Source organism: Musca autumnalis, unplaced genomic scaffold (assembly GCF_047663935.1).
Source record: "Musca autumnalis isolate F117 unplaced genomic scaffold, ASM4766393v1 scaffold_3, whole genome shotgun sequence".
NCBI lineage: Eukaryota > Metazoa > Arthropoda > Insecta > Diptera > Muscidae > Musca > Musca autumnalis.
This window is the reverse complement of record NW_027411866.1, coordinates 198,484,093-198,509,166: the sequence shown is the minus strand read 5'-3', so window position 1 is coordinate 198,509,166 and position 25,074 is coordinate 198,484,093. Positions and strand designations below refer to the sequence as shown.

The following is a 25,074-nucleotide window of genomic DNA, read 5'->3' as shown; positions in this document are numbered from 1 at the left end:
GGTTAAAAATATATCTTATGAAATACCTGCGTTAAGAGATTTAAAAAAAGGTTGCCAGTGGGCATCTTAATTAGCTGAGATTTGAATTTTGGTACCCTCAGCCTTTGGCTACAACCTCTTTATACACTGCGAACAAAATTGTGCCTCATCGAAATAATGGTTTTAGGCCCCAAGTATGTTTGGACGAAATCCATTTCAGACAAATTGGAGATGTCTATCTATCTCGTAAAATTTTGTCCAAACTTAGTTTAAGTTGAAAGATAGGCCATATCGGTCCACTTCGTCCGAGACATCCCCACAAAATTTTTTCGCTAAAAATGGGCACGATAACTCTCAGAGTAACTGAATTGGCCATAACTTTGCATAAAACAGTTTGCCAGCTCGTCTAGGATCGTTTTGAAATTTTTTGCAACAAGTTCTCCTTGGCGGACCATATTACGACACCGCAATTTTTATCGGTGGCAAGTCCATACTTCTTGAGATAAAAATCCTGACAGCACCAACTAAGCCTGTTTGGACGAAAGCCCCGGTCCGCATTAAAGCGTTTTCATTGAACAAATTTCATGAAATGAGTCGTTTATTCACGCAGAAAAATATATGTTAGAAATATGTTTGGATCCAAACAAATATTTGATGGGGACTGATTGCAAACAAATATATGATTGGATGCAAATTCTGTTTTTTATACCCTCAGCCTTTAGGCTGCCAAAACGACTCCAAATTGTCTGAAACACATTTCGTCCAAACATACTTGGGGTCTAAAACCGTTATTTCGAAGAGGCACATTTTGCCCGTATGAAAGTGTATAAAGGGTATATACACTTTCATACGGGCAAAATGTGCCTCTTCGAAATAACGGTTTTAGACCCCAAATATGTTTGGACGAAATGTGTTTCAGACAATTTGGAGTCGTTTTGGCAATGTCCGTCTGTCTGTCTGGCTGGCCGGCTGGTGCGCACGATAACTGTCAAACGAATGAGCCGATTTGGTCCAAAATTTGGCCTTCGCAATATTTTGTCCAAACCTAGTTTAAGTTTGAAGATGGGTTGTATCGGTCCGCTCCTTCCGGAACCTCCCCACAAAAGTTCGAAAATGTTCGGAAAATTTGTGCGCACGATAACTCTTGAAGGGAGTAACCGATTTAGTTCATACTTTGCACATCGTGAAATTTCTACCAGACTTAGATGAGGTTCCAATATGGACTCAATCGGTCCACTCTTTCGGGTACCACCCACACAAAATTTAGGAAAAGTTCAGTTTAGGAGCTGCTCTCGAATCGCTTTGATTTTTACTGTTGCAACTTGTATTCACTACCCCCATACGACCTACAAGTTTCATTAGGGGCAAGTTCATACTTCCTGAGAAAATAGCCTGAAAGGTGCAAAGAACCCCTATTACACCGTGTGTAGTGGTTGGAGCGTAAGATAACTCTCGAACGGATCTGCCGTTTCGGTCCAAAATGTGGACCCCACAAAAGTTCAAAAATGTTCGGAAAAATTGTGCGTACGATAACACTGTGCAACATTTTTAAGGTGATCTTGTGCAAACAATTTGAACTGAGGATTTTTTGAAAGTACAGACCCAAACGACAAGAAACCCTAGTTGGGTTTTGTTGTGGTAGATCCAGCTCGGATATTATGGCCCCATCTAAACATGGTTAAATATTGAGTTTTTAAAGAAATTCGGGGCTATATCTCTAAAACCAATGTGAATCTTCGTTTGACACCTGAAGCAAATTTGTAGATAAGGACAAGAATAAAATATTTGGAGAAATAATAAACTCGAAAAACTACCTTTATTGCCTCAAATTTCAAAATATATGCAAGAATTCCACAATTTTTATACATTTCGCACCGTATCTCCAAAACCGGTAATATTTTCTGAATATTTTCTTTTTGAAAAATATTCCCTGGAATGTAATACACAACTCTTCAGAACATGTCATTATTGTAAAATGCATCTATGCCGTTGTTTTCAGTACATTTTTCAATGACGATTTAATAAAAATGTCAATAATGTAGTGAAATCCGAAATGCGAGAATAAACCGTTGATGTGAACTGTGTTTGAAATACGTGGTATAAAAGATATGGTGCAAACTACCGCTGAAACAACATGAAGTAAGTATTTTAGAGTTTCAGAATGTTCTAAAGAATTGTTGAGAACTTTATTTGGAAGAATTTTGCAAAAGGTTTCTTGGTTCAATTCCCAATAGTTTAGCCGATACTGACCAGAATTTCAGCAATTATGTAAAAATGTTTATATTTTATCGATTTTGATGCCCTAGATGGAGTTTTTCTTATGTAGTCTGTTCAAAAGATAAGTTCTACTAGTTTAGGGCTAGTTGCTAAAGACAACAAGGACAGATTCCTATTCGTTTCTGAGGTAAATGCCTGATAAATGCAAAAAATTGTAGATTTAGCCCGGTTTAGATGAGACCATAAAATCCGAACTGGATCTGACAGGACAAAACCCTACTAGGGTTTTTGTAGTCTAAATATGTACTTTAAAAAATGCATACTAGAAGTTGTTTGCATTTTCAGGGTTGCATAGTGTAACTCTTGATGGGAGTGACAGATTTGGTCCATACTTTACACATCCTAATATATCTACCAGGTATAGGTCAGGTTCGAATATGGACTATATTTGCCCGAAAGTTGTAAAAAAAACCCCTATGGCACCATATGTAGTGACTGGAGAGCTCGAACCGCAAATTTTTGCGCATTAATCATATGGATAGGATGATGTTTTGAAAACATCCTAAATACGTAAGTTTTTTTGGAAAACAAAAAGTATTTCTATCCACACAGGCTGAGGGTATATCTCTGTCGGCAATGTCGACTGATACTTTTTTACTTGTTACTCTCATAAGCTGATAGTAATATCTCTGTCGCCAAAGCCGACCCATACTTTTTGCTTGTTGTAATATTACTTCGAATATGTCTACAGTTATTACAGTAGTCATTTTAGTTTTTAAATACCTTATTTGTTTAATATTTCCTTCAAACCTTAGACAAACTTGTGTTTTTGTTAAACAAACACCTTCAAGAAAATTCCATCAAAATTCCAACTGTCAGATTATGACACATTTAAATAAACATAGCTAATTCTATTTCAACATAATACTCAAATACATCTTATCATCTGTGGGTCACGTCTACAAACATAGACATAACCGACATACAACAAGCGCACAAATCATGCAAGGTGTAAAAATTGAATCTTTTTTAGGTTGGTTGAGTTGACACACCAAAAAAAAAAAAGAAAATAGAAAATGCAACAAAGAAACAAAATTCTTAAATACACAAACTCTGTGTTTATTTTATGATTTGTTAATGTCAATAATTTATGAGTCTCCAACAATAAATTGACTTTTAACATATCAATCAACATTGGAACATCAAGAAAAAAAGAACATCGCCAAGAAAATACCTGTAGACCACAACATTCATTCCTTTCTTAGATATAATCTATGCTTTGTGTAACCTCCTACATTTTCAAAAAAAAAAGAACAGAAAATGTTACTTTTCTTTTGTTTTTCCCCATTTTTCAAAAAAAAAAAAGGTTTTCCAACAACAAGAACAGGGAACATTTATGTGTGATTAATTACTCATGATCTATGATCTGAAATGTAAATATGTGTGTGTAGTGTGTCTTCATGGATTGTTTACCTTGTCATTTCTAAGCTCCAACCAGCCAGCCATGCCTGCATTCCCTTCCCACCCTCCCTATAGATATTTGTTGAAGGGGAACCGCATAACAATTTCCATTTACTATCATGGATGACGTTCCATTTTCTTATCACCGTCGAGACGACAAGTGTAAATAAGGAGCGTCTTAAAGAAAATTAAAAAAAAACAACGACCTAAACTTTACTGACCTGTCTTTAGAGTTCTTTATTTTTCTTTTTTTTTTTTTTGGTTTCTTGCTTGACTGCATTTCTTCGTTTGAGGAGGATCTAACTAAGTTGCAGCATTTTATTACTCCAGCTAAGGTCATGCAAGTTCAAGTTCTTTAGAAACTCCCTTAAATTTTAATTAAACACCAATTTTTATGAGAATATTTTACATTTTAATCTCTTACCGAAAATAAATTTGTTACTTTTAATTTTGTTAGAGGGGCAGGGGGAAATCTTTTCTTTATAGGGGTTTACAACCTTCGTTTATCATTTAATAAATAAATTAATATTAAAATGTATGTGGTTAAGGTAAGAGAGAAAATTTGATATTCGGCATGGGAGAATATTCGATATGGGAGATTATTTGGGCAGAGAATTGGAATTTTCAAAATATTTAATTAGTATTTTACCAAAAACGAGTAAAAAAGATAAGTCGTTCTGGAAGGTATCCTCGGCCTACGGCAGTTAAAAATAACAATCGTTTATGAGACTTTATATTAAAGAAGTAAAAAAATATCATTAAATCCTACAAAAAATTTTAAAAGATCGGCTCGGATGATTTTTTGATATTTTGTCGTTGTTGTTGTAACAGCGTTTGTTATTGTGTTTGTATGTTCGTTCTTCTGTTCAATCTGGCTCTGGGTCTATCCCCAGTTCCAGGAAAGTGGCTGCTTCGATGGGATGTAACCACAGATCCACTGGAGTTAGATGAGTAGGTTTGGCTGGGCAGTTGAAAAGGTGTTTTGTGTCGTACGGGCCCATGCCACATACTGGGCAGACATCTTGCATGGCGCGGTCGATTTCCGCCCAATAAGAATTTAGGCGACTGCAATATCCCGAGCGTAGTTGAGACAAAACTACTCTAGTTTGTCGTGGCAGCTGACACTCCTCAGGTGCAATAGATGTGGGATGTATTTCGAGGACTTTATTCTCACTATAATTGCTTAAGGCCTTGGCAACTGCATCCGCGTGAATACTATTTAAAGCTGCTTGATACGCTTGTTGATCTAGGGGTTCTCTCCTATATCGTTGCACCTCTCCCTCTAGAGCATGGATATCCTTTCTGATCTGCCTGTATGTGTCGGGCCTATCCACAAGCTGTTGATTGGGATGGCTCACACGGTAATATCCAAGCAGGTACTGCAACGAAAGCATCTCATTGTGTTGCTTTACTGGAAGAATCTTTGCCTCCTCATGTAGATGGACCACTGAAGATTTGAGCAGGCACCCTGTTGCTGTTCTCATGGCGGCATTCTGGCAAGTTTGAAATCTTTTATCACAAAATCTCGGGGACCAGACTGGCGCCGCATAGCTTACCACAGACCAACCTATCGCGTTATGTGGTCAACAAGGGTTGTTTATCTGCACCCCAAGTGCTGCCGGCTAGCGACTTGAGGATCTTGTTCCTACTTTTCAGTTTGTCGTAGATAGCTGTGGCGTGCGCGCACGACGTAAAAGTAGTGCCGAATATGACCCCTAAAATTGTGGGGCAGTTTGTGGTCGGAATTCTGCTACCGTCGACCACGACATTCAATTCTCTTCCAAATTGCGCTGTCCATGTGGTGAACAGAGTGGCTGTTGATTTTGTGGCGGAAATCTGCATATTCCTCGAATGGAAAAAGGTGGTAAGATCGGTTAAGTAGTTGTTCAGTCTCTCACAGATGTCATCAGGATAGGTACCCCACGCCAGGATCGTGCAATCATCCGCATACGTTACGATCTCGATTCCGTCTGGAGTGGGCGGAATACAGCAGACGTAGAAGTTAAACAGTTCCGGAGATATCACCCCACCTTGGGGAACTCCCTGTTTCACTCTGCGGGGTTTGGACTTCTTGTTCCTGAATTCCACGTACGACTGGCGTCCACACATATACATAATTGACTATCCAACGTTTCAAGCTTGGCCGGAGGGTTGTCTGCTCAATGTCCTCAAACAGCGTGGAGTGCTTGACGGTATCAAAGGCTTTTGATAAGTCAAGCGCCACCATCACTGTTCTATCGCACGGCCGTCTCTGGTTGAGTCCTTGATAAATATGTGTGGTAATGGCGTGCAGCGCAGTTGCCGTGCTGTGCTGCTTACGGAATCCATGCTGATGATCGGCAACTTGATAGCTGTTTCTGATACTGGGGAGGACTAAGGCCTCAAGGGTCTTTGCTACGGGCGACAAAAAGCGAAATCGGCCTGTACGATTCACTTTTGCTGGCATCCTTGCCGGGATTTCGTAGTGGGACCACCCTGCCCATTTTCCAGACTTCGGGAACAATGAGGGTGGATAGCGACAAGTTGAGAACTTTAGTGAGACACTCCACTCCCGGCTCATCCAGCTGCTTCAACATTACCATGGAGATTCCATCAGGGCCCAACGCTTCGGATGATTAGCGTTCCTGATGGCATTGGCAACATCATCCATTGTAAATTGTGGTGGTTCATCCTCGGCAGGAAGAGATCTGATGCGACGTAATACCCTTCGCTTCGCCCCGTCACTCTCGGGGTGCTCGACAAATTCTGTTAGGGGCGTCCTCATTGACCGTGCAAAACGTAGAGCTGTCAATGTGCTCAGCCAGCGCTGTACCTCTCTGGTCGTTTCCGAGGGCCGAATGTCACATCTCATGATGCGCATTAAAGTTGTAAGCTACAGTTGTTGTTGAGCTTTCTTGCACCGCAGCGACCTTGATGTTATTCCGACTCATAAAATCTACTATCTCCTCGATCTTACCTCGGAGTCCATTGCAATTCAATTGCAAAAAGGCTGCATTTTCGGGGATTGGGACAACAACGGCTGGTGTTAAAGGCTGCGTGTGCGGTTGTTGTCGAGGGGACTGAGGGGGAGTTTCGTATTCAGACGACGAGGGAGTCTCGTAATCCGACGACGACTCACTGGGGACTGTATTCACACAGCATGCAGCAACATAGTCCCTGTCGTAGTCCCTCACGTGGACAAGTCCAGAGCAACCCCTTAGATGCACCCACTCCTGACATCTATTACATCTCACCGAAGGTTGGATGTGGGTGAAGATGCGGATGTGACAAACTGAGCCCAGATATATTGGTCCTGGGTTTTCCTCCGTCCCGGCACGGACCAAAAGAATTCGGAGCAGGAATTCCGGGATATGCTGTTCCCAACACAGAAAAACGAAACAAATACAAACATATGTACACTGAGGTGGCAGCCGCTGACCGGAACGATGATTTTTTGTTGTTCCGGGTCAATCCGGTACGAAAGAACCCGCTGCCGTGGGATTGGGCACATATGTAGTGGTTGGAACACACGATAACTCTCGAACGGATCTGCCGATTCGGTTTAAAATTTGGCCATCGTAATATTTCGTTCGAAGATGGGCCATATCGGTCCATTCCTTTAGATACCTCTCCCACAAAAGCTCGAAAATATTCGGAAAATGTGTGCCCACCATAATTCCTGAAGGCAAAAACAGATTTGGTCTATACTTTGAACATCGTAATATTTATACAAGACATAGATCAGGCTTGAATATGGACTACATATGTCAACTCCTTTAGGCATTTCCCACACAAAATTCGGAAAAATGTTTAAGATCCCCTTCCGATAACCATTCCTTAAAATACATCTTTCGCAACACTTTTGAGCTTCAAACCAAATATATTTTTTGTCGGCAAATTTCAAAAAGGGCTACAAAATCCGTAATCCATAGATTCGATACTGTCAATAGATGGACATTTCAATTCGCACAGGCTGAGGTAATATCTCTGTCGGCAATGCCGACTGATACTTTTTTACTCGTTCAAGGGCAAGTCCATACCTTATTAGAAAACAGCCCGAAAGGTTTACGAGTAAAAACTCCTATGGCACCATATGTCGTACCTGGAGAGCACGAAAACTCTTGAACGGGGCAACCAATTTGGTCCAAAATTTGGATGTCCTATTTTTTCTAATTTTAGTTTAACTTCTAAAATGACCAGTATCGGTCCTGTGCTTTTTTTTCAATTTTAGTTGAACTTGTAAAATGACCGGTATCTGTCCTGTCCTTCTTTTCCAATTTTAGTTTAACTTCTATAATGGCCGGTATCAGTTCTATCCTTAGGTACCTCCCCCACAAAAGTTCAACATTTGTGCCTAAGTGCCGTTTAGGGTATGGTCGAAGATCTTTTGGAAATATATACCGATGATGTTCATTTTGGTTCTGTTTACAGCGATATTATGTTTTCCGCGATATCGAAAAGATATGACACACAGCCACTTCCATTTTGGAAGTGGATCATAATGGACTATGTCAGTCTGTTTACTTTAAGTACCTCCTCCGCAACACTTTTGGAGTTTAATCCTAATCGACATTTTTGTCGGTAGGTTCAAATGTCCAAAAAGAGACACAAAATTCAGAAATGACCCTAAATACATTCAATCTGTCCGTAGATGAAAGTTCCAATTCAAATAGGCGGCTGAGGGTATATCTCTGTCGGCAAAGCCGACTGATACTTTTTTACTAGTCTATTGTATCAAAGTATATTTACCCTCATTAGTCATAAGGCTGATTATATAATAACGTTCATTTCGATATCTTTTGGATTCAACAACATATTTTACTTCCCTGACCATACCACCCCTCCTGCTCTTCTATTCCCATACCAACAACAATAATAATAATGTAATGTGCCGAAAAAACTATGTCAAACAAAATAAAGAAATTTTAAGCAGAAAAAGAAGAAAAAATAAAATTATGTTCTGGTTTTGTCGCTCGTTTTTTGTCATGGACTTGTTTTAATGGTTTTTTGAACGCTTCTTAAGACGAGGCAAGACAAGACACAAAACTAAACGTTAACTGATTTAACTAAACATGTTTTTTGTTATTATTCGCTGCATAAATAAATTAAGGCAATACGAGAAAGCTTATCTTGCTTTACAGTTGAACGAAGAATGACAAAAAAAGTTTCGAAATATTTCATTTTATTAGTTTTTGAATTACATTTCTTGACGAATTGCATGAATTCTTTTTCCAAGGAAAAGGCAAGACGCGCGCACGTGTGGTCTGAATTTAATATACTTGTAGCTTTATTGTTTATGACCAAGCTTGTTAATTGTTTATATATTAAGCAAATTGTTTTGCATTTCATCAGCCATTTTTTCGCTAAATGTTGAAAATTTGTTGAAATTTCAATACTTCAAAAATATGAGCTGTCTTTGCTACAATTAGTAAAATTTGTTTTCTGCTTCTGTTGGGTTTGGTAAGGAGAATAAGTTCATATTTCGTTGAAGTAGGAAAAATTGCTGACAATTTGATTTCCCACGTTAGTTTTGAATAAACGCGACTAGACAAAAGATTCTTGCAATCAGAGTTAGTCGGTCGTCATGACAAACAAAACTTACTTTGTGGCTTTGCTTTGTTATGAATTAATTTTTTTTGCTTTTGCTTGAAAGAAGATATAAAGTTTTGAAAGAAGTGTCTCTCTTCTCCGCATCATGTTGCTTTGATTATACAATCATAATAATAATAATTAATTTATTCTTTTATTTTCTTTTTCTCGTCTTTGAAACTTTGAAAGTTTTATTTTAGTAAACAAATTACTTATTATCATATTAAAGTAGAGCTGTTCGTTTCTTCGTTTTTATGTCTCAACAATGGAATGCACCACATTATCGAGATATGAAAGATGATAATGAAGATAATTGTGGCAAACCTCTTTCTGATATTAAAAGTAATACATAACAATGACTAAAGATTGTGGTCAAGTGAAATTCTATAAACAAATCAGTGCCGGAGATAAAGCGTTTGTTTTTCAGTTACAAAAATAGCACAAGAGTTCGTTAAAGACTTAAATATGGCTTTAACGATTCAACTAAATTTGTCTCGGAAATTTGTAACAGAGTGAAATATTGGTTTAGATAAACATTTATAATCGATTTAAAACTATGTGACATGACATGTTTCGTCTTTGGTAAAGAAGGCTCCTCAGACATATCGGATGTGGGACGGCTTCGCTATCATCTAACTTTTACGCTTTCAAATGCAGTTTATGGCTTTCATGACAAAACGCTTATCGCAGTCTTTGAAAGTTATGAGTTTGGCTTTGAACACTAACACGCCGTGACAACACTTTTTTCCTTGTGTTTTTCAAGGACGTGGGTTCAAACCCCAGCCTGGCTCAGCTGATTTTATTTATTTGAAAATTTTGCTTGAGTGTAGCCCGATTCTATATTTACTACGCCAGGAGGTTTTTCACCCTAAGAATTGTTGATGTTGTGTAGCCTGGAAAATCGATAATGGTAGATGCTACCACTTTAGCTGGGAAGATCTGAAGACAATTTTTGGGAAGAAGGATGATAGACCTCAGTCACAAATGCGAAGGAATGCTGAATTATAAGTTACATTAAGGGGTTACCTCTATTTATCACTTTCAAATAATCGAAAAAATGGTTTATTTTGAAGTACAGGTAGTGCGATCGAATTTTCGATTTTTAGACAAACAAGCAAGAACGGCCTTGCCGAACTTGTTATACCCTCCACCACGAGTTCTATTGAAATAAAATGGAACAATTGGTTTCCTTTCGTTTATGAAGAAGACTAAATACTAAATTTCAGCAAATTCGGTAAAACAATGTGGGATTTGAACCCGCGTCCTTGAAAACATATGAAAAAAAATGTTGTCACGGCGTGTTAGCGTTCAAAGCCAAAACCAAAAGTTCTAGGACAGAGAAGCCATCCCACAGTCGATACGTCTGAAGAGCTGCTCAACTAACAGCGAAACCAGGTCACGTAGTTTGGTGACTGTGTGGGTTCAAGTCCTTGGCTTTCCTTTTTCACTTGCAAAAAATTTTCGATCATCAAGCTTAACTCTAAACGAGAAAATTAGTAGAAATTCGGGAAGTACCGTTCCTTGGGGCTATATCAAAACGTCAATATATACCTTTTCTTGTGGAAAGTTTTTAAACTCAAAGAAGACTAAATTCCAAATTTCTGATATTTCAGTAAAACCTTCAACCTTTGCTGACAATTCTCTTCAGGAATATTTGATAACCCCACGGTATATTGACGTCACAACCTTCAGAATTACGAAAATCGGGAGGTACTTATGGGGGATATATCGAATCATAGACATATGTATATCGACGAATTTCAGTCAGAAAAGCTTTTACCTACAACTTTTACCTAAAACTTTCAGCCATTTCGGTGTATTATTGTGGGCATAACCTTCAAAATACCGGAAATAGGGCAGTACCATTAAATGGGGGCTATTCTAAGGCGTGGACCTATTTCATATGGAATTTAGTACCCTAAATATGGAACGTTTAGTACCCTAATGAAGATCTAATACAAAATTTCAGGCATTTCGTTGTATTATTGTGGGCATAAACTTCAAAATGCCGAAAATCGGAGGTACCGCTCTGTGGGGGCTATATGAAATCGTGAACCTATACAGACAAATTTCATATGGAACGTTTAGTACCCTAATTGAAGGCCAATTACCAAATTTCAGCCATTTCGGTGTATTAATGGATCTATACCGACAAGTTTCTGGGGGAAAGTTTTATACCCCCAACAAAGACTAAATACCAAATTTCAGCCATTTCTCAGGAATATTGGGGACACAACCTTCAAAACACCGAAAATCGGAAGGTATGCTCTATGCGGGCTATATGAAGGGGTGGACCTACCCCGACAAATTTTTGGGGGAAAGTTTTATACCCCCAACAAAGACTAAGTACCAAATGTCAGCCATTTCGGTGGATTATTGTGGCCACAAACTTCCAAATACCGAAAATCGGAAGGTACCGTTCTATGGGGCCTATATGAAGGCGTGGAACTACACCGACAAATTTCGGAGGGAAAGTTACATACCCCCGACGAAAATAAAATACCAAATTTCAGCCATTTCGGTGTGATAATGAGGCTAACTCCCCGACGAAAATAAAATACCAAATTTCAGCCATTTCGGTGTGATAATGAGGCTAACTGCTTCAAAATCCGAAAATCGGGAGTACCGTTCTATGGGTGCTATATCAAAACGTGGACCGATATTGCCCATTTGCAATACCAAACATCCTAGGAGTAATAGAAAATTCTGTACCAAATTACAAAGCTCTACCCTAAAAAATTGCGAGCTGTATCTGTATATACACTTTCATACGGGCAAAATGTGCCTCATCGAAATAATGGTTTTGAATCCCAAGTATGTTTGTACGAAATCCATTTCAGACAATTTAGAGTTGATTTAGCCATGTCCGTCCATCTGTCTGTGTGTCTGTCTGGCTGGCTGGACCCTTAGAGCGAAAGAGGGTGTTCCCGAAGGTATGGTGATATCTCCGAAAATGTTTAACCTCTACCTTTTCTATATTGCACCCCCTCCAAGCGACATTGAGATCATTACGGAACGCGATGGAAAAATCATTTAAACCTGTCAGAACGCTTTCCCGAAGAGAAAAATAACGTGATGCCTCCACATGTTGTCTGTCATCGCCATCTGCATGAGGAGACGAAGATTCTTCCACACAAAGCATTGCTATCGTCCCAATACTTGCCCGTGATAGTCATCCTAATCATCGTATGGTGGATAGGACCCTCCAACTACGTATGTCATGAGTAATCTTCATGGTCTAGAGAGAGAGGAAGATCCCTTAGATCAAAGTTTTGGGGTCAAATGACCCTTGCAAAAAAGAATATCCAAGCTTTGTGGCTCAAAGGCCCTTAAAAATATTCTTAAAAAATCCACATTTTGTGGCCTAAAGAACCCTAAAAGTATTCTTAAAAATTTCGCTTTTTGTGTTCTAAATATCCTTAAAAAAATCCCAAAAATCCAGGTCCATAAAAAGTACAGCTACCTACAAAAAACTTCATTACAAATCTCTAAAAAATCCAGTACCTAAAAATAATCATTAATAAAATCCACGTTTTGAGGTTTAATGGGCCTTTAAAATATATTTTTTAAAAAATGAGGTATAAGACGAGTTTACCCACTAAGCTTGGATCGGGATGACATTTTTTCACAGGTAGATCTCGTCACCCTGATCACAAATATATATAAAATTTTTTGCGGAAGTCCATACTTCCCGAGACATGGGCATCTGAAAAAATATTATTTCAAAAATCCGCACCCCACGTTTTGGGGTCTAATGGTCCTTGAAAATATATTCTCTAAAAAATCCGGGCCTCTTAAAAAGTAATCTTCATAAAATCTGCCTTTTGGGGTCTAATGGGCCTTAAAAATAATCTTTAAAAAATCCGGGGTCCTTAAAAATTATTCTTTATAAAATCCACGTTTTGAGGGCTAAAGGCCTTGAAAAAATATTCTTTAAAAAATCCGGGACATTTAAAAGTAATCTTTAAAAAATTCGCGTTTTGGGGTCAAATGGGCCTTGAAAAAATATTCTTTAAAATTCCCCGTTTTGGGGTCTAATGGACCTTGAAAAAATATTCTTTAAAAATTTTCGCTTTGGGGTCTAATGGACCTTAAAAAATATTCGGCATAAGACGAGCTGGCCAACTATGCTCGGATCGGGATGAAATGTCTTTTCGCAGATAGATCTCGTCTCCCTGATCACAAATATATACAACATTTGTAGCGGAAGTCCGTACTTCCCGAGATATGGGCCTCCGATATTTCGAAAATTCCCCTGTTAAAGGCCGGCTACTTAGAGAAAATTTTTAACTTAAAAGAAAATTGAGTTCCCGTGCCCGAGATTGGCTCCTGTCCATAGGAGAAAGTCTTAAATCTCCGGCCGAAGGCCGGCTATTTAAGAAAAATTTACATTTTTAAAGAAAATTTTTTCCCATAGTTGGTAAACTCAACTTGTTCCAAATATTCTTTAAAAATTTTAGCTTTGGGGTCTAATGGACCTTAAAAAATATTCTTTAAAAATCCACGTGTTGTGGAAAAGGACCCTAAAAATATTCTTTAAAAATCCACGTGTTGTGGATAAGGACCCTAAAAATATTTTTTTAAAAAAATCCACGTTTTTGGGTCTAGTGGCCCTTGAAAAACTATTATTAAAAAATTAGTTCTGGGGCCCAAATACATTTAAATATTCTTAAAAAAAAATATTCTATATAATTGTTCCACAAACATCCCAGATGGGACATGGGAGACTTCTCTCATATCAATGAGTGCACCCCGATTCATATTAGCTCAATGATATGGGACCTACAGTTTATCGCCGAGTCCGAACGGCGTGTTTTTAAGACACCACTTTGTAAAGAAGTTTTACATGGCTGAAATACTCAGGAAATGTCGCCAACATTACTGAGGGGTATTTTGCCACCGCAGAAAAATGTTTGATGTTGCCTGGGAATCTAACCCACGACCTTCTACGTGCAAAGCGGGTGTGCATACCATTGCACCACGGTGGCACCCTGAAAAATATTCTTACGAAAAGTAAAATGTTCAAAACGATCCTAGTGGGGTACCTAAACTGTATTTAAATTTTCAGAACAAAGAGAACCAAATTTTAGAAATTTTAAAAACACAGGCCTTTAATAATTCCTTAAACAATTTTAAAATTCCAAGAATTTTTTACGAGTCAATTTTGAAGATCCTTTCAACATGTCTTATCACAATTTGTCAAGAAAAACATTCCACAATCTTCCTTTATATTCCTAAACTAATGAGTTTCTAAAAATGCATTCACAAATTTATGATTTTTATTAAAAGAGAATTTACTTTCTTCTTCTGGCATTTTTATTTTCACACTAAAATCGAAGACAGAGTCATAAAACGATCGCGCCATAAAATTAAATACCCAATAAATCACCACGTCAACAGCAATAACACACAACAATTTTATTGACTTACCTTTCCTGCTGCTTTTTTATAGCGTCTGGTTGCTTCGTGGATTAAATCCTTAACCAAGAGATTGCCATCGCCACAAGGCACAAGGATGCGTGTGTCACCAAAACAGACGGTTACTTTCATGATGATGAATTTGAATTTTGTTCACTCAAACAGAAAAATTAAACACTACAAAAGTGTAACTCTTGTAAGGTTTGTTCTTTGCGGAGAGTTGTTGGTTTTCAATATTTATTTTTATTTTAATTTTTAAAATAATGCACTATTTTTCATTGATTCTTCACTATAAAACAGCTTTCAATTCTTGTATTTGCGGTTTTTATTTATTTTATTATTTTTATTTTGATGATTAGTTATTTTTCTATTGAATTTTTCTTACTAAGTTAAGTAAGTAGGGGTCAGTCGTTTTTGTTTTCGTAGTCTCTGTTATGTTTTGTTGTTATTGTTATATTTTGCTTGTAATTCTGTTACTCATCACATCACAGTAGTATTGCATACTCTTCTCCGATGTTTGGCGATATTAATGTTGTATTGTTTTTGTTGTAACAAGAAAAATGCAAAGGTAAAAAACACAGCTGCATTGTTAATACACAACCCAACGAACAGGCCCAATGTGTTGTAGTTTTTGTTGTTGTTTCACTAGTTTTAGTTGTTTTTGTTGTGCCGCTGTTCAAACTGCTTGGTGGCCTCCTCTTGTTGGTTTGACACAATAATAATAGTAATAACAATACACAACGAGAGGGGATGACGGTTATGAGAACAAGAACAACAACACGAATACAAAAGAATGTCGGCGACGGTTACGTAGTTCTTGTGTTGTGTGCTTGGTCGATGTTGTTCTTGTTATTATTAAGGAATAAACGGTGACGCTTTCGTCTCTGTTAACGATTGTATTTGTTTTTATTTAAGGACACGACGAACACTTGATCAATGTGATCAGCAAAGTCGTTAAGATAGAGCGAGATAGTTTAACTAAGGAGAGAGTTCATGTAACTTCTTTTTTACAATACACTTTGACACTTGTTAGAAAGAGTACACTGCACTTTACACACCGAGAGAATTTGATTAAAAAAGATAAGAATACCTTCAGGAGAGCAGGGAAAAAGGTAATAATAAACAACAAAACGAAGTAGATATTGTTTAACTTCTTTTAAATGGCAAACGAATAAATTGGATATTATTCTTTAATCCGGTATTATGGTTGTGGCAAAATTTCACTAGTTATTCTGTGTAATTGTTTTACACCTTCTTCTTTAACTTATGCCCATTTGACATTTGTTACAACGTATTTTCTTTTCAATGTTTCAAAACTAAACTTTAGTTCATTTCCTTTTTGTTTTATCCGCGTATTTTTATATTTACTTTTTGTTTTGTTGTTTGGTCGTTTGTCGTATTTTCGTATTCTTCATACACAACCACTGATCGATCGAAAACTACATACAAAAACTTGTTTTTTGCACTTTTATTGTTGCTGTTTTTTTCTTTTCTTGTTATGAAGTCGTTGTTGTTGTTGCTGTAAATTCTTTAACTTAAGCTTAACTTGGTAAGGTAATAATTCGTTGTTAGCTTATTGTATTATCTTCGTTAATAAAACGCACTCGCAACGCTTTTAAATTCTGGTTTTCTTCTTGCTTTAATTGATTACACTTCTTGCAACATTTCTTTTTTGTTTACTTAAAATTTTGTAACAAAATATAACTCGTTTCTTGTATATTTTGTTAACCGCTTCATCTTCTAATTGTAAACTACATTTTTCATAGATTGCGCGCGCCCGATTATCATCTCACTTCACACGTTACGTTCATGTCAACAACTCACAAACTCAAAACTCAACTGAATTCACTAGGGATAGGTAAGTCGACGTTCGTTTAATCGATTTTCGACTTTTTGTCTTAAATATGTAGAGATTTATAAATCGAACCATGGGAAAAATGGTGCCAATACATTGATAACTTAATCAAGAAAAATGATGCCATGCGGAATGAAACAAGGAGAACAAAACGAATAATTGAAAATGTTGCCAAAATGAAGTCGATCTTGGCAAGACGAATCGAGGCGCTAAACATGAATACCCAGCGAACATTTTGGAAGTTGTGCATGTGGAGTTATGATTTCACTACATCATTCGATGCAGTCTACACTGATTTATGAAAAATGCACTCCGTTGGATACAATTTATAAGCAGTTGCTTTAGAGATCCCTACAAAAAAAAACCCTTGGTTGATACCTACCCGCCACAGGCGAAATAAAAGACAAAGTGCTGCCAAGTTTCAATTTTCCTTTATTCTTCTACCAGAAATGACACAAAACTTTACTCAAACGTTGGATGTGTTTGAGCTTTACAAATTTTGTACGGAACAAATTTTTCCAGCAAAAATTTGCAAGTTCTCAGTCACAGAACTGCCAAAAAATCTCTCTCAACTCGCTCTCTTTCACTGCACAATTTTGTTATCGAACAGCATTCAGTAAAAATATGTACGAATTTACACATTTTTCAAATTTTCTTTTTTCAAAACTAACGAGAGAGAGACCTGCCAAAATAACTTTTTGGCATTCAGACTTTCAGGCAGGCATTTGATTTTAGTTTTTAGATTTATACGCGAATTTGAAGCAATCGACAGGAAATGTAACTGCAATGAAAGAGAAGACAAAATTTACTATGCTTTGAATGTATACTAATCGTTCCACCGTTTAATTTTCATTCTTGTTTTCCAGATTTTCTAAAAATGTTTTTGTTTTTCATAAATTTTTAAGTTTTATATTTTGTCATAGACTAATGAATTTATAGACGAAGGATTACTCAATTTTTCCGCGGTCAAGTAACCCAAACCCGAAAACTCAAAAAAGTTGGAAGACGATTTTTGCGGGGAAATGACAATATTTTCTTGATAATTATTATCTGAAACTATAGTTCCCATCAAAAACTATCCCCATGTAGACTATGTTTACATTGACGAAATCCACTCGATTTCAACTGTCAATTCCTTTGCATATACGTCAAATGACAACTCATCTGAAATCGACTGGATTTCATTTGACGTTTGTGCAATGGAATTGACAGTTGAAATCGAGTGGATTTCGTAAATGTAAACATAGTGGTAGTCTTTTGCCACAATAAAATATTTATTAAGTTGTATTTTTTGGCATTTTATATTGAGTTTCTTGGTCACCACACTCAATTCGAATATACTCGGTGAGAGCATTCCGCCGTCTATAAATTCTGGCCTTTTCCCGTACTTTATAAAGTGGTAAAAGTCATAAACGATTTTCATATAAATTTTGTGTACGGGAACGCAAAATGTGTAAAAGTGGTAAAAATTTTAAAAACGTTTTAGTTCTGGAACAGAGCTTTCATTAAGCGGACAGACAAAATCATAGACTAAAGCGGGGTACACACGATCAGTTTTGACTGTCAGTTTTGCTCAAATAATCGGTTGCTTGCCAGTGTGGCCGTTCACTTTTGTCAGTCATCAGGCAACCACAAAATGTTTTGTGGTTGCTGGACGATTGGACAGTTATCGATAATTCCGAAAAATCGACAGTCAAAACTGATCGTGTGTACCCCGCTTTAGTCTATGATTTTGTCTGTCACGTAGCCGCATCTCAACGCGGCTGAATGTGTGCTGAAACCCGATTTTCGTATGCTTTGACTTTTGACTTAAAGCCGAAAGAACATGCAACTTTAAGAATTATAGTAAGTTTACATTTACGAAATCCACTCGATTTCAACTGTCAATTTCATTGCTTAAACGTCAAATGAAATCACATCTGAAATCCACTGGATTTCATTTGACGTTTAAGCAATGGAATTGACAGTTGAAATCGAGTGGATTTCGTAAATGTAAACTTAGCATTAAGCCAGAAATCCTCTTATGTGACGAGGCCTTAAGTCGGTTACTGGACTTGTACAAATTTGTATAAATTATTGAGTAAACGAACACACCTAATGCCTTGTTCATACTGGCGGAAATGCGCTCTCTATTCGTTGTTCGTGCCGAAATTATGTATTAATTACTTCATTTTCCCATGGTACAATAATACAGGTAAAAGCTAGTCTCAGCTGATTAGATTCACCCGTAATACTAGTGTCAAAAACATTATGAAGTTCAATACATGTTGTTCTTTTCGTTAATTGTCAATTAATATTAGTCGTGTTCCTTTACGTGCCAGAGGTTACCAGTTTTTACCACTTTTTAGCTGCAAAGTGTTCCCTTACTTTAAAAAGCATACAATTTATATGATGGCAGCACACCACTTTTCCATTTTTTGCCACTGTTACCATTTTTCAAAGTAAAGGAACAGACCGATTTATATTTTTTACTTTCTGATAAACAACCATAAAACACATATTTTTGAAGTTATAGACTTCACGGCTAATACTTACATGCGAACTTCGAATAAATAGATCAGCAGAATGCAACTTTAGAATGGTGTAAGGATGGTGTAAGAGAACAAAAGGCCGTTTAAAATGGTGTGTCAGGAATTTGCGGATACAGGTCAGTGCTATATTTATTCATGGTAAAGTGGGTATTTATGCACGTAAAAATATCTCATTGCAGACAAGGATCTGAAGAGGTATCTAAGGAAGTGGTATCAGGACAGCAGTTTCGTCTCAGGTGTTGCTGTGGTTGGCATCACGAAAGCAATCCTATGTGGTTGTTGTTTTTAACAGTCAAGCAATGGATTAATGGTCAAGCAATGGATTAAACAGACCATAACCCCACGTTCAGATTTCGTTAATCTAAACTTACTATAATGCACGTTGACACTCTCCTTTCGTTACCACTTTTCATCCATACACCTGCAGGGATGAAAATAGTGAACCAAGTTTGCATCTAGGAACTTCAGCCAACAATTTTTGGGGATAATGTCCAAACACATTGATTTTTTTTAAACATATGTATGTACATACATAGAACAAAATATATTTTATATTTCGAATTGAGTTGTTTCATTTATTTATGTCTTATAAGGGATAGTATATAATATATTAGGATTAGGTTGATTTAAAAACTGTTCTTCAATGTCCCATCTGAAATAAACTATGAATTATTTTATTCTGGATATTTAGATGCATTAATACTTACTACTGTCAACGTTTTTGCGGAACGTACCACGCAGAAATGTTTTTAGCTGTGTTCCAGAACTAAAAAGTTTTTACAATTTTTACGACTTTTACACATTTTACTCGAAAAAGCGTTCCCGTACATAGAAAAGTTGTAAAATGTTCACTTCTCTTTAAACAAAAATGGCACTGAATGCCGCTCTCTTTAAAAACTTTTTACTCGACAAATTTGAGCGTGTAAAAAATAGTAACATGGATGCCGGCTGGTATGTCGACTTTGACATTTGTTACAGCTTTTTTGACGTTTTTTCCATTTTTGCGTTCCCAAACTTTTTGAAAAAACTTTTGTGTTACAACAATTTTTCCCTCTTTCTCTCTTTTACGAGTTTTACTATTAAAAAGTACGGGAACAAAGCTATTGATGTTAATTTAATTAGTTTTTATTCATTTTTTTAATTTACAATTATGAAACTTGTTGCCAGCCCTGTTGCCCTCCAGAGGAATGATGGCGCAAATAAAACTGATCATAAACGAGTGGAGCGATCTGTGGGCAGCACGATGAGAGTATAGGATAAACCATCGTTTTCTGTTTGAGCAACCACTCCGTAGTACATTCAGCTTGTAATTTATTAACCCATGAAATGCATCGCCCGGCCTGAGTATCGTGAGGGGCATGATCAAGCAAAGAAATAAGTTTTGCAAGAGTTGAGAATAAATGAAATTGCGTGTAAAATTCTGATATTTACGATGGGAGTGGGAAGCAAATAAGGCTGCAGTAAATAACAAGGGTACACGAGGTTGATATCTCTAAATGTCAGGTTGATTAAATAGTAGTTTGTATGCGACCCCGACCTACCTTATCCGAACTCGTTCCTTATGCTACATTCAAGGCGAGTTTACATCACAAAAAAAATTGACATTAAGTAATAAATTAGAAAAAAAAATGGCATGATCTGGGGATTGCTTCAAAAGCAAATGTATTTTCATCGTGATCAGTGGTTTGGATGTAGACATATCTCAAAGGGTTTGGAAACAAAGTTTATAAAGAAAAAATTGGAGTGAGTCTTAACAGATGTGAATCCCCTTTATATATGGGGGCGTTAAAGTAAAGGTTTGATACAATCTGGCCAGACCAAAAGACAGAGAAAAGGAGACACTCCGAGAAAAACAAAACAAACTAAAACATATGATGAATATACCCCAAAGAAAACTTGGTCGTGAAAATAGAAAATGGTTTCTGACTGGAAAATTGACTTTTGGCGGCTGAACGGTGGTGATATATAGGACTGACATGATAAAGTGTCGGCCTATTCTAACCAAGACGTCCAACACCACGGTCCACTACGTAATATCCTGATGGAATTAAACGAAACTTGAAATCGGATAACAGCATCATTTAGTTAACATTTATATTTTATTATTGTAAGTGTGTAAATATCTAGATACTTGTAGTGAATGTGTCGTAGAACAAGTGTGTGATTGTAATGTTTTATTTTCGTGGTCGTTTAACAGAGATTCTGCACTGGCCTTCGAAGGTGTCCACGGGGGTCAGTGTCACCTTTAAATTGACTGCTTAGAGGAAATCCATATATCGGTTATTGAAATGTCTGCTGGGCAGTAATGTAACCGAAGGCAATACCTGCTTCGTGACTAATCCAAGAACAATTTGATATTGATGTGCGAGTGATTGATCCCGGACAGTGGCAGATAATCAGAACCTTGCGGGAAGAAAACGGCCACTGGTATGCAACCATCCAGCCTATTTTGGGCGGAGTAATTTGGGGAAATATAAGCCCTCCAACTGAAGGAATCAGCTATTTCGATACAAGCAGTCTGATTCAAGTGGAGTCAGGTAAAAATTATTGTGGTGTTGTGTTGTCCACTAAATGTGCTATGTGCGTATATCCAAATGGCAGTGCGAGCTTGGTTAGGATACCTAGCTGAAAATATATGAAGAAAATAATAATCAGCAAATATATAAAAAAAAGAATAACTATCAAACAGAGAAGAAAATAATAAACAAATATATATATATAAAAAGGATATCTATCAAACATAAAAGAAAAGAATAACTATATGAGTTGGACTTTATGGCGAGATAGATTCTTCGCTAGCATAAAAGTTGTATTTCATTAGCGATCCTATTCGGATAATTAATATGTATGTAGGTAGTGAGTCGATTATCAAAAGAAAACCTGTAAAGGAAGAATACCAGTGTAGCAAAGAGAAAATTAGGCGTAGGGAGAAACAATAAGATTGTCTGAAAGCCTTGTGTTTTGTTTGTTGGTGGCCAAATTGTTTTGTTGGCAATATATCAACCAGATAAGAGAGCTCTTTTAGTGGTTAGAAAGTAGAGTAGAGGCGCGGCAGTGTGCGCAAAAGGACAAGGCGTGAAGGGTAATGTTTTTGTATCAACCGAGGCATTTAGCCATCGTTGTGTAAGGAGCTGGTATTGTTCTTAGATTATATGTTGTTAATTATTGTATGACTTATATCCTCACAGAAAAAGAAAATTATATAGAAAAAAATTATAAACAATTAAGGTAATATTGCCCACAAGATACTATAAAGAAATCAGTAAATAAAACTTGTATTGCATGTGTATATTGTTAAAATTTAAAAACATGTCTTTGTAAATCTGAATAATAGTGGGGGTTGCGTGATGAAGTAGGAGTGGGAAGTGTGTGTGGTTCGAGGGGTCCAACGTAAAAGTAAGTATGGGATGTGTGGGACCGAGGTCGGGTGGGCTCGTGGGGGATCAAACATCAAGGTTCCTGTGAGATGTTTCTTTCATTGTTTACTTAGAGTGTAGAGTATCCGTAAAATAGTTTCCCTCATTCAATGTTGTTGTGTGTCGGGTTCGTCGGCGGGTTGAGATCCCTAGCCCTAGTAGCTTCTCACTGGCTAGTCGGGAGGCCAAATCGAACACCGGAATGGACGCACGTAACAGAGATGGCGCCCAAATTAAAAAAAAAAAAAACAACTTTTCCTGATACGCAAGTAAAAAGGATTAGTGAAGCTGTGATATATGTGATGTGCAGAAAGATCGAGGCACAAATGAAATAGACCATTAGAAAATAGTCATAGACCAAAGAAAACATTTAATAAAATTTAGCCAACAGTGATATTACGTAACCAACCGGACAATAGTATCTGGCATGATGTACAGAAATGTAACTAATAAGCTAAAGAAGATGTTTTCTCCTCCTGTTTCAAAATGCGAATTGTTGCAATATCCCATAAATTCCTTAATGCGATTATGAGAGTATTGGAAAATTCGTTTTGTTGTCTTACAAAAAAAAAGTCATAATAGAGTCGGTGAACCAAATTAAATCAATATATGATATTTACAGTAGCCAAGTAATCGTAAGGAAACTTAGAGTACTGTAGATACCTTGTGCCATGAGCGCTGTATAGACAAGTATATTTGCAATGTCATGGTCATTGATGTTAAGGATTCGTGACAATTTTATAAGGTAGAGTGACTTAAGAAACATCTACACATCTCGATAAAGACCACGGTTTTTTAAATATAACAGATACTATCAGATATCCACACAAAAAGCACCCACTACTTCTGAGAAGACAATGCCCCCACAAATTTATGTTATGATTGTTGTTTTACGTCTATATGAAAATAAGTGTTGAATGTTCTAATGTCCTTATAAGAATAAGTAGTACTTGTGTTTGAATTATATTCATTACAAAAGAAAACATATTTAAACTACTAATTGATATAAAAAGAATCAAATCTGCTGGGAATTAACAGAGAAAACTGAGGTAGATGTGGTGAAATGAGTTATTACAATACTCGTTCGACCCGAAATAACAAAAGAGTTCGACCAACTGCTTTTGATTTGAATAGATCAGCATATTATCCGGCATATAGTAAACAGAGACGAACAAACCAAAGAGAAGAAATGGCCGAAGGAAGTAATTCTCTAAATACCTTTCAGTATCATGACCTTTCAGGGTCAATTAACACGTCAGGCCAAAATACAGTTAACACGTCAGGCCAAAATGCAATTAACCCGACAGGCCAAAATGGTATTAACTTGACAGGCCAAAATACCATTAACGCGACAGCCCAAGATGCTAGTAACGACTACGGGAACGGAGCCCACGGCATTAATCTTGACCCAGGGGAACCATTGAACCCAGATTTCAGAGGGTTAGTCCAGGAAGAGGCCGCTTCGGTCCAAAAGTCCCTGGAGGACAAGGTCAAAAATATGGTTCAAAGAGAAGTGTCGGCTATGAAAAATACCGTTGACGTACTAGCTCGTGGTATGAAAGAGTTGTCGGAACTCGTTCGTTCCCAATCGACCGCCATGATAAACCAAAATAAGCCGACCTCAAATACAAATCCCTCTAATATCAATAATCCAAAGGTAACGAACCAACCCAACGGAACACAGCAAATCAACCATCAGGTCATACAACAAGAAAATATCGTGCCTACAATTCAGTATCCGAGTGTGACCACTTCTCCAGCACCATCGTGCCAATACCTTATACCAAACGTCAATGCCCATTATGAAAATTTGAAAATCAGGGTGGACAAATTAGGCATAAATTTCAATGGTAATCCTAAAGACCTCCGAATAAATGATTTCATATACAGGTTAGAGACCATGAGGGCCCAATATAGTATCCCATGGCAGGAAGTTTTACGAGATTTTTCGTTTTTATTATCAGGTCAAGCAAGGGAATGGTATTGGCTTCAACGCCAAAGCAATCTAATCAATGATTGGGACAGTCTTAAACATGCCCTTCTGAGTCAATATCAAACGCCCCAATCAAAATTTGACGTATTAAGGGAAATGTTAGAAAGGAAACAAAGACATAACGAATCCATTAACGATTATTTCCATGAAATGGGTCTATTGCGGTCAAGGTTGATGCTGCGAGTCTCTGACTTCGAGATGATAAGAATCCTCAAAGGTAATATTCGAGAGGACATTAAGTGCCACGTATATCAGATGACGATATCCTCCGTCGAGCAATTGCGCATGGAATGCATTGAAGCTGAACGAAATTTTCCAAGGCGTGAAAACAGATCAATGCCTATTCCACAGAGACCAAATAGACAGATAAATGAAATTTTTGAGACTGAGCTGGAGAGTAGGAATAGCGATGATGAGGTGCAGATGGATGATGTGTCAGCACTTCGCGTGCAACATAACGCTAAATCCCAAATCAAATGCTGGAACTGTCGGGAAAACGGCCATATTTTTATGGAATGCCCGGCCGAATTCCGCAAGTTGTTTTGCTACAGATGCGGTAAGGCGGAAACCACGACACCTAGATGCCCGGTTTGCCAGCAGGGAAACCAGAGAAGGGGCGTGGCGAAGACAGGGGAG

General features: G+C 37.3%; 1 protein-coding gene and 1 long non-coding RNA gene across 3 annotated transcripts in view; both read right to left on the bottom strand.

Moving 5' to 3' along the window:
- Positions 1–16,478, bottom strand: part of baz (par-3 family cell polarity regulator) — a 235,640-nt gene extending 219,162 nt beyond the window's left edge. For both annotated transcript variants that reach the window (XM_073976208.1, XM_073976211.1), the window contains exon 1: positions 14,656–16,478. In XM_073976208.1, coding sequence (XP_073832309.1) covers positions 14,656–14,775 — 120 coding nt within the window. In that variant the 5' untranslated portion in view covers positions 14,776–16,478. The remainder of the gene's footprint in view (positions 1–14,655) is intronic.
- Positions 16,479–20,132: 3,654 nt separating this feature from the next.
- On the bottom strand, positions 20,133–20,527 carry LOC141398674 (uncharacterized). The gene is made up of 2 exons (XR_012411689.1): positions 20,461–20,527; positions 20,133–20,369 (listed from the first exon to the last, which is right to left on the bottom strand). It is a non-coding gene; the product is annotated as an uncharacterized lncRNA (long non-coding RNA).
- Positions 20,528–25,074: the final 4,547 nt, after the last annotated feature.